Raw genomic sequence first — 10,830 nt, 5'->3', positions numbered from 1 at the left:
TTTATTTCATACAACTGATAACAGAATTCAGAGGCATCATACAAAGATTTGACCAATGTGTAACATCACTGCAGAACTGACCAATCAAAAGCCCAATTGTAAACTAACCAATCAGCACACTGCTCCTCTAAATAATTTGCTATTTTGGGGTAACTTACAAATGCCCACATGCCTTCTCTCAGCCATCTACTTTAAAGCTTCACATATTAATTCGTCATTCATGGGTCCCTACAGAGTTTTTATTTAGGCCTGCTACATGCAGTTTTTAACTGTAAACCCTTACCTTTGGCAGTTCTATCTCAACAGCACCAGATGGCGCAGTGCAGTTGATTAACAATTATAGTAATAGAACGCTTGAAATCTTACATAAATTTACTTTAAAACTCATATTTTGACTTTGACACAACTGCTGTGAACAGATCATCTCACACTCTGCAACTGCTATATGTTCATGTGATGTGACCTTCGATCCAAAAAGATAGGTGTTGAAAAACTTCAGTGGGTGGGGCTGAGCTATCAGTGACGTCACTGCTTTATGGGCAGAGAGCAAACCAAGCAAGCAAAGTGGTAACTTTAAGCACAAAGACCAGACGGTAAGCTTTAAGAGCTTTTTTTTTTTTCATCCTTTGACTTTCACTTCAAAACACTGTCACACCCAGTAAAGAAGAGACAGCAAAAGAAGTGTGTGCTGTCTGCAGTGGGGATACAGGGAATGTAAATCCACCTTAAAAGAACTAACGTGCATCACTGTGGCTTCAAAACTAATAGAAAATATAAACTTTTTGCTGAGTTTTATTAATTTGACAAAAAGTGCAGAACAGCTATTATCATATAGTAGGCTAAGTTTATATGCTATTGTGTTTTAAATGGGGTTTGTTTTTAAACATCAATTACGTAGGCTAATTATTAGGTTATTTTATTAATTGGCCTATTTTACTATAATAGCAAATTGATCTGTTTCTCATGAATGGCTCTTATTTTAATGTTTTCCGCCATGCACACAAATGCGGAGGAATTCCAACCTTTCACTCTGAAGGTAGTTTCGGTCTATGAATGATTAACTGCATTCATCAACGCGGCGGTGACGCGCAAAACTCTCATCAGGTCTTCCGCGTGTCCCTCGCAACGCAACATCACTTGTGGGTGGATTCCGTTGTTACTGACAACAACCCCTAAATCAAAGCATGAGGATCGGTATTACATCACAGGCTCGTGCTGGGCTGGGTCTGGCCACTCCGCCAGGTGTAATCGCAGGCTTTTTTCGTGGGAACTCCCTTGAAGAGGCTTTTCCTGCGGTGAACTTTCACGCATCCATCGCCCCGGGATATAATGGAGGAATCCTACAGATGACACTTGCGTTTGGGACGGAAACTCTCTGAGTTTATTGACTTCATTCCCGGGGAAATTAGTCCAAAGATCTGCCATGCGGAGAACACCTCGTTCACAAATTTCTTTCTTGGATTCTTCAGTGTTTTCTCCAGTTCTGACTCGTCGAGAGTTTGTTCTTCTGCTGCTGTCATGTCTTATTTTATTACCCCGTTTGCAGTGTGCTAGATCGGTGAGTGTCCCATATGAGTTTTGCTGAATGCAAGTTATTTGGGATACATATTGGAAAACTCTCTCTCTCTCTCTCTCTCTCTCTCTCTCTCTCTCTCTCTCTCTCTCTCTCTCTCTCTCTCTCTCTCTCTCTCAAAGCGCAAGCAGCCACCTGGTATTGAAATGTTAGTGTCTGGACAGTCTAATGCTGTAACTCAGAAAGGTATGAACTGCTCTTGAATTGATATCAGTCCTCATAGTTTCTGTTTCTAATTACTGTTGCTTCATGGGTTTGGATGTGTGTGTGTGTGTGTGTGTTTTAGTTCTAACAACAGATGGCAAAGAGTGCAAGTTTCCTTTTCGCTTTGGTGGGACAATTTATCAGCAGTGTATCTCTAAGAACTCTAAGCAGGCCTGGTAAGTGCTAACACACATGCAAACTTTGTACAGATTCAGTGCCCCTCAACCATTCACTTTGACAGAGAAATAACCCTCAATCCACTGACCATCAAACCTCAACTCTTACTTTAACTTTAGCAGCCTAAATGCCAAAGTGATCTCAATCCCCAATACAACTACTCATATCCAGATGCCTAAATTGTAACCAATCGGTTACCAATAATAGTGTTGTACTCTCAGCTCCAAGATTAGTACCATTCTACAGATTTGACCAACAAATCAGCATAACCTGTAATCAGATCATATAACTGAGATCAATCGTAGGTCTAAAATGTAACTTCTGAGGATCTGGTATGTGCTAAATTAGTGTCTAGGTTTGGGATAACCAAAGATCTGGTTTGAGCTGGTTACAGTTTAAACACACATCTTTAACCAGTTCAAATGAGAACCAATTTTTAAATTCAATTGCATTTTGTTTCTGAAATCCACACGGAATACACCCCATCTGATGAAATCAATATAATCATGATTGTTTGGATCAAAGTTAGCCCAATCCTACTGAAAGTTTTGAATGACAAAACCAATCTGGATTACATGATCCAATTAAATTTCAGAATATTTTTTCTTTCTTTCTTTTGAACAATCCATTTTCAAGATTTGATGCAATTCGATAGCCGAAATCCAATCAACTTAATAAGGTTTCATTTGTTAACATTAGTTAACTACATTAGTTAACATTATCTAGTAATGAATAATACTTCTACAGCATTTAATAATTTTAGTTCATGTTAATCACAATATTTACTAACATTAGTTAATGCACTGTGAACTACACGAACAAACAATGATCAATTGTATTTTTATTAACTAACATTAACAAAAATTAAAAATGTAGTTATATGTTTCTCATTGTTAGTTCATGTTAGCTAATGCATTAACTAATGTTTTCACATGGTGCGGTATGTTATTCCCCGATAACAGAGCCGGTAAAAACTGATAACGCAGGCTCATCCGGGTAAATAAAGTCAGCTATATATGCTTGCTAGCAGCAGTATTTTTTGTGGAAGGTTTGCGTTTGGTGAGCTAATAAAATATTAAAACTTAAACCAATATTTTGTGTACAATTATTTAATTATGTCATCCGGGTATCGCAGACTCGCTCTCTTCTTGTTTCATACAAGTGCAGCTGCTGCCAATTTTGCAACGATTGTTTTCTACGCTCTAATGGATTATGAAATAACAAACAGGTACGATTTTAAAACAGTTTAATCTCAAATCAATATCTCTTATCCCCATAATTATTTATGTGGTGAAATGCTGTGTAATAAGTGGTATGACTGTACCTTATCCCTTAAATGTCTAGTTTGAACGTGCAACTGCCTTCTTCGCGGAAGCTTTGCATTTAAAAATCTAATAAAATATTTCAACTCAAGTAAATATTTTGTGTCTAATTATCTACTTATGTGGCAAGTAGCCGTGTAACAAGCAGGATAATGTACATCCAGCTGGTTGTTTTCGCAGTATAAACCCCTCTGCTTCGCCTCAGGGTCCTGATCACCTTATCAGTGTTTATTCTGCGATTACAACTGGCTGGATGTACATTATCCCTTACCTAACAAATAAGGCCTACTGTGAAGTATTACCTTAATTTCTTTTAAACAACTACGCCCTGATAGTTACCCATCTTAAACCAGTTACTTAGCCAACCCATAGCCATGTCCTTACGAATCCAATCCCACATTCTGAACGAGTTTAAACCACATTGTACCATTAACCAAAACTCATAACCCAGCCCTAATTCTGATTTAATCTGTAAGTGCAAACTCATCTTCATCTTGAGTAACCTTTACCAAACCCAGTGACTATACTACTCTGTTTGCTAAAAATGGTCTTTTGTCATCATCTCCGCTGCTCTTTATGTTTCCTCTGTCAGTGAGTGGAGCAGATGACTACACATACCGATGTGATAAACCGTTATAAACATTGAGAAAGAGTGAGTTTTATCAGGCAAAGAGATCAGGGCCGTGATGAAAGATCAAGGAGGCGGCATGGTTATTAATGTCATTGCAGCTGAACAAGTGTGTGCAGATCTCCATATGGAGCAACTCTTGAGTGAGTTTTACTCCATAAAAATTTGCTTGTGGCTGAGTGTTGTGAGACACTGTTTGTGAGATTTGTTTCAAGCAAGGCCAAGAACTGAAAAATCTGCCAGTTTAGTACATAAAGTACATAATTTCATATTTTTCCAAACCCATGTGCTATAATTTCTTTCTGTGGAACCCAAAAGGAGAATTTTGAAGAATCGTTATGCAGCTCGTTCACCATTATTGCCATTTAGTGATGAAGAAGTACCGTGGAAGCAATAAAGATACCCGGAACAAAGCACCGTCAGGCACAACTTAGGACAAGAGCACCTGAGACCCTGGTGTATAGTCCAGGCTACAAAATCTTATAAATGTGTCCGGGGAAGACCACTCCTGCAACATCACATACTTCTTGGAGGGAAATTCGTGACAGTAAAACTTTTGAAGCTGCCATACTCATAGTAGATTGGGCTCTCACAACCAAAGGCAAGTCACACGCCTCATAAGCTGTATAGATAGCTGTAGCAAAGGTATGTTGTTGTGGGAAGGAGGCGGGAACCGGAGAACGTTTAACAAACTTTAATAAATAAATACAAAATGAAAGTAAAGGCGGCAGCCCCTCACTGACGACTGCCGCACACACATAATAAAACATAAACAAAACACAACGTAAAATTCAGGCCTGGTCCTCTCTCGTCCTTCACTGTCGTCGTCCAAGGGCTCGAAGGGTACCAGGGACAACCCTTCCAGAACCACGGCCAAATCCCAGGCCGGAATTCTTACAAGGACCACAGGCCTCAACCTCCTCAAAGTCCCATGAAGGAAACGGGTGATCAAATGGTGTCTTACCAAAGACCTATTGCCCAAAGGTGTGTGGAAGGCAGCTATGGCCACCACGCAGACCTAGCAGTGTGGAGGAGGATAGACCAGCAGAAAAACGATCCTGCAGGAACTCTAGCACTGAATTCAATGGGCAGTTAATGCATTAACAATTTTAACAAATTAGACCTTAATGTAAAGTTTCTTTTTTTTGTCTTTTCAATGGAATTCAAAAGGAGAATTTTGAAGAATCGTTACGCAGCTCGCAATTTATCGCTGATAAATAAACAGGTTAATTGAATCAGAACAAAATAGTGATTCATTTGGGGCTTAAATTCTGGGTTTTTTGGTCAGTCTGCTACATTACACAAAAGCTCAGAAAATCTGGTATATAGCAGACATGTGTTAAATGGGCTACTTATATTGTGCTTTTTTGTCCGTTTTGGACTTTGACCGTGGTGAACAAATACATTTTAGAATACTTTGTTTCCTGTATTTAAATCTATTTGTAATCACACATATTTAATGATGAAGTTTCAAGTTAGTACATTTCAAATATTAATTTGAAATGCTATATTAAATAACACAAACTTATAATCAAGTACCCAGTTAATTAAATGTGCTTTAGTATGTTAATCAACACATCAAAACGAATGTACTTCTTTAAATCACGACAAAGTGCAAATTAATACAAAGTGCACTTTTTAAACATAGTCATTAAAGTGTACTCTTTAAAAAAGGCACAAAATGTACGATTTTTGGTTTAAAATATCCAAAAACCACCAGAACAATATTATATATTTTGTTGACTTGTGTTCTTACATTATCCCAAATGTTTCCAATAATCTTTAAATCCAGAGAAATCGGCAATTTAGCAACACAAATCATCCAGCTTTAATTAATATGATATTTTAATATTGATCTAGCTTACTGTCACAGTCAGTTGCAGGTAATAAAGATCGCAGGACCTAGGTGCAGCAGTAAACAGTTTATTAAACAAAGAACTAGAAACAAAACACTTTTGACTATGAAATGGTAACATAACAACCTGGGAAAACGCTTCAATAACAGACAACTAGACAGGACTAATCACAGGGCTTAAATACACATCAAACAGAGAGAGAAACTTACTAGATAATTGACAAGACACCTGGACATAATACAAAGCAATCAGTGACCATGGTGACAAACAGGTAGGGAACGTGGGAAGACAGAACCAATTAACACACTAGAAACACAGACATGAATGAAAACAAACTCTATACTCTAATGTAAAAATAAACCTAAACAACAAAACGAAATGAGCTGCAGCGGCCGACTGCAGCATATAAGCATAATAAAAACAGCAAAGTAAAATGTCCTAGGCATGTCCTTAAGTACACTTAAGTAGCCTTTTATTTTATTGACATTTTATTATCTATAGTTTTTTCAAAAATACTGTACTTTTAAGATTTGAAGTACACTACAAGTGCACATTTAATAAAGTTATGCACAATTATTTTTCAGAAGGGTGGCCAATATGATACAAAGTTGTGATGAAATATCTACGACTAGGTTTGGTACGACTGTAACATGTATGTTCAGTTTAGTCTAGTTTGCTCTTCGTTTACCTGTGTCCCTGATCATTAGTTATTTCCCTCGGTTCCATCACACCTGTTCCGTTTCAGTCAATCACCATGTTAAACCCTCAGTTTCCTGTGTTTCTTTGTCCAGTATTGCTTATGTTATTGTGCAGTGTTTGCTCCCTTACCCCTGCATGTACTCTTGGACTGTTAAAGAACTTTGTTCTTTCCCGCGTGTTTGATCTACATGTGACAATGAAGTGATGGTAAATAAAAAATGACAAATTTTCCATGCACTCAGCAACCAATAATTAACAAAAGACATTATTGATGGCAGACACTGTTCATCCTCATTACAAGTAAACTCATATTTATTGTAGACATATCTTCTTTTACCTTTCTTATTCTTGTTCATGTTTGTTTTACGATTAGGGGAATTTCATGCAACATGAACATGTTGGTAGAGCTGTAAATGACCCATTCAGATTCACCACTGTTTCAGATTCCGTCTGTTTGAGCTTTACGCAAGTCTTGAGTAATTCAGATGCGGGTCATGATCATTGTGTTTTTGGTTTGACTTGCAGGTGTTCTCTAACACACAACTTTGACCGTGACCAGAAGTGGGGATACTGCAGTTCACCCACACGGCTGTTTAATGGTAAGAAATCATTTTTTTCTCTTCCACGTAAACCGTCTTGGCAAAAGTCATACGATTTTGCATTAGCCTTTTGACGATATTAGATATTATAGATATCTCATTGACAGTATTTGATCAGATTTTTTTTTTCAACCAGAGGAACCAAACAGTCATGCATATAACAGTAAATAGTAATAATCAGTGATATTTACATACAAATATCTCTACAAAAGCATTTTAATATACTAAAAATACCATGCAGAGACGTCCGTGAAAATGTTTGAGTGCTGATGCAAATTAAATCAGAGGGATGAATCAATTCACTGAAATACAAATTTTGCTAACACTTTAACTACTTTAGTTAACATGAACCAAGAATGAACAATACTTCTATTGCAGTTATTAATCTTAGTTAATGTTAATTTCAACATTTACTAATACATTATTAAAATTAAATGCTGTATTTGTTAGCATTAGTTGGGCTAATGCGATGTGTGAACTATAACATGAACAGTTGTAATTTTATTAAGTAACATTAACAAAGATTAATAAGTACTGTAACAAATGTATTGCTCATTGTTAGTTCATGTTAGTTAATACATTAACTAATGTTAACGAATGAAACTTTTTTGAATTAGCTTTTATTTTTATATTTTCCTAAGGCATGTTTATAAAAGCTACTTAAATGTCCTAATTGAACTAAGGCCTAATCCTGGCTTAATCTAAACCCTGTCTGTGAAACCAGGCCATAGATATTTAAAACTTAACTTAAAACCTAAATAAAGCTGAAATATATATATATATATATATATATATATATATATATATATATATATATATATATATATATATATATATATATATATATATATTTTACTATATTTGATGTGTATTTGTTTTAACTTAAATTAACAATAACAACACTGCATGGAAGTGAATTAATCTGTTTTAACGCTCTCATACTCCAAACTAGTTTAATGGCTTTTTAAAGAAACTTAATGGCCAATAAAAACTGATTTAAATTCATTTTATATTGCTTACAAAATCATTAAATGTATAATGTATATATCACCCAGCTTTAGTCTGCAGTCATGTGAACGTTTCTCGCTTGTGGATGGATTAATAGCTGAAACTGGGGGTTGACCAGGATGTTTTACTTTCAGAGAGAGGTGTTTACGTTAATGCATAAATGACACGCTTTGTTTGTAAGACCCAGACCTCTGTTTATAACAGCAGATTTACAGAGTTTGTTTTCAAGCTGGTGCTCTGGTTCAAACACACTGTCTGTGTATATGCTCACATCATGCTCTGGTTTTTTGAAGGGTCACTAATGGCAGTTCTGGCTTATTTGGTTCCCTGTACAAGACATTTTTGAGCTTAATTATTAATTAAATTGAATTCACTTGGCCAAAAAAGTGCCATGTAAATAAGTTCAAATTGGCAGAAATGCTTCTGTACTGTATCTACATGCACATATAACTGCTCAGTAATCATGAGCGTAATGGGGATTGCATTTGCTACAACATTGTTTATGATTTGGAAAACAGATACTGTATGACTCGTTGACTCATTCAAGGTTTGAGAAATGAGCAAAATCAGCTGCATGATGAATCAGTCCTGCCATCATGATGATAAGCAAGTTTTTCTTTGTATATCTCATTCGCTCCTCAGGATTTCTTCCTCCACGTCAGGGTCTGAGACTCTGCCGGCAAAACCCATGTTTGAATGGGGGTGTTTGTGCCACGAACGCTCACCTGGACTCATTTGATTGTGTGTGTCCTGATGGCTTTACTGGAGCGCTGTGTGAAAAAAGTGAGTGAAACACAGTGAAGTGGCCATATTCACATAATGAAATGATAATTTCAGTTTGATTATGGTTATTAATTGCCACTCGAATGGCACAATCATGAGTGGAGTCATGCAAATTCATTGACCTGCCTGCTGGGATATTGTTTTTTTTTGTGATTGTTTTTTTTATTTGAAATAATAACATTACAAATGTTGGATGACAGCATGAATACCAATAAAAAACAAAAACAAACAAAAAAACACAAAGGACACAAGGGAGGGTAACTTAAAGGAAACATACAAATAAACCTCGGCAGCCAATTACAGCACAGAATAATGCATCATCAATTTAAAACAAGTGACCGTTTGTATTCTAGCCCCATTAATCCTTGCAGTGCTGCATTCTAAACAAGCAATATAATGAAAACAGCAGCCAGAATCTTCTAAGATCCATGTCAGGAGTGAACCATTGCTGTATAATTGTTTTTTTAGCAGCAGTGAAACCAGACATTAACAATCTTCTCTGAACTAACGTAAAGTTGTATGAAGAATCATCATTCAACAACATAAGACAAGGGTCGAGGTCAAACTGCAACTTTGTGATATGTTTTAGTACTTGAACTACATGTTTCCAAAAATTGGATATAACTGAACAGTCCCAAAACATATGCAAAAAAGTACCTTTAGAGTTATTGTTACACAGACTGCAATTAGGATTTAATGAGAGTTTCATCAAGTATCGCTTGTATGGGGTACAATACATTTTGTGTACAGTTTTAAAATGAATAAGAATGTGCGAGGGGTTTTTGGAGGCAAGACAGAGATTTGACCAAACTGTATTCCAGTCAGGACTATAGCCCAACCATGAGAGTTCTCTCTCCCACACAGCTAATACCTTCAGGGTCTTATATGAACATTCAAGTAGTTGTTTATAAATCAAGGAGACTGTGCCCTGAATTTTCCCAGTATTTTTGAACCACTTTAACAATGGGTGATCATCTAAGCTAGAATTCCAAGGTACCCCGTATGCTTTCATTGCAGACCTCAACTTCAAGTACATAAAAAAGGAGGTACCTGGCAAAGAATAATCTGCTTGAATATCTTGGAATGCGCACAATCCACTGCCATTGAATATATCACGAAATGTGAACACACTTTTTAAGGACCAGGAAGGGTAAATGAAAGGTTGATTACCAGATAATAGGCGGGCATTGTTCTAGAGAGGAAACTGACGTGAGATTTTTTTAACGTGACCTGTAATCTTTTCTGCATTGAACCAAGCTTTTAAAGTAACTGAAATAATATTTCCGAACTTCTGATGTAAACTTCTTGAGCCTACACCAGTAAAAGGCAGATCTTGAAGTCTATGGGGAAGAACACGGTTAGACTCAATGCTTCTCCAGGGTACTTTGGAGTGAGTGTCCACCCAGACACGCATGGCCCTAATTTGGAAAGCAAAGTAGTAAAGCATTAAATTAGGAAGTGCAAGACCGCCATGCAGTTTTGCACACTGTAATACTGAAAGGCTGACTCTAGGACGCTTACCACCCCAGATGAATTTAGAGATTAATGAATTCATTTCTTTGAAAAATGTTGGTGGAGGAAAACACGGGAGCATGAAAAATAAAAAGTTAACTCTGGGTAAAATGTTAATTTTAACCGTGCTAATTCTAGCTTGCATTGACATTTTTATGCTGTCCCACCTCTGTATGTCCTGCTTAATTTTCTGACTGATTTCAGAAAAATTTGTCTGAGCAATCCTAGACAAAGAATCAGCAATTTTAATACCAAGATAGGTGCATGAATTAGCAAAGACAAGGCCACTAGGTAGAGATGCTGCTTTAGTAATGCTATTAAGTGCCATTAAGGATGACTGATCCCAATTTATTTTATAACCATAGTGCTAAAGGAGTTAAACAAACGCAAAATGTCTGGTAGAGAGGTATTTAAGTCTGAAAGATAAAGCATAATGTCATCGGCATATAATGAGATGTGGTGATGTGAG

At 36.6% G+C, this 10,830-nt stretch overlaps 1 protein-coding gene across 3 annotated transcripts in view; it reads left to right on the top strand.

The window, feature by feature from the left end:
- The first annotated feature begins 552 nt into the window (after positions 1–552).
- hgfac (HGF activator) overlaps positions 553–10,830 on the top strand; it is a 33,661-nt gene continuing 23,383 nt past the window's right edge. Inside the window, exons 1-5 of one of the 3 annotated variants that reach the window (XM_084110453.1) lie at positions 553–593; positions 1,696–1,759; positions 1,860–1,953; positions 6,985–7,058; positions 8,709–8,849. In XM_084110453.1, the coding sequence (XP_083966579.1) occupies positions 1,720–1,759; positions 1,860–1,953; positions 6,985–7,058; positions 8,709–8,849 (349 nt within the window). In that variant the 5' untranslated portion in view covers positions 553–593; positions 1,696–1,719. Of the gene's footprint in view, positions 594–1,032; positions 1,559–1,695; positions 1,760–1,859; positions 1,954–6,984; positions 7,059–8,708; positions 8,850–10,830 lie in introns of those variants that run through there. The other 2 variants (XM_084110451.1, XM_084110452.1) reach the window with 2 other exon arrangements.

This window comes from Abramis brama (genome assembly GCF_963993115.1).
Source record: "Abramis brama genome assembly, chromosome: 3".
In the NCBI taxonomy this organism is placed as follows: domain Eukaryota; kingdom Metazoa; phylum Chordata; class Actinopteri; order Cypriniformes; family Leuciscidae; genus Abramis; species Abramis brama.
Note: the sequence above shows the minus strand (reverse complement) of the source record. Positions and strands in the feature narration are given on the sequence as shown.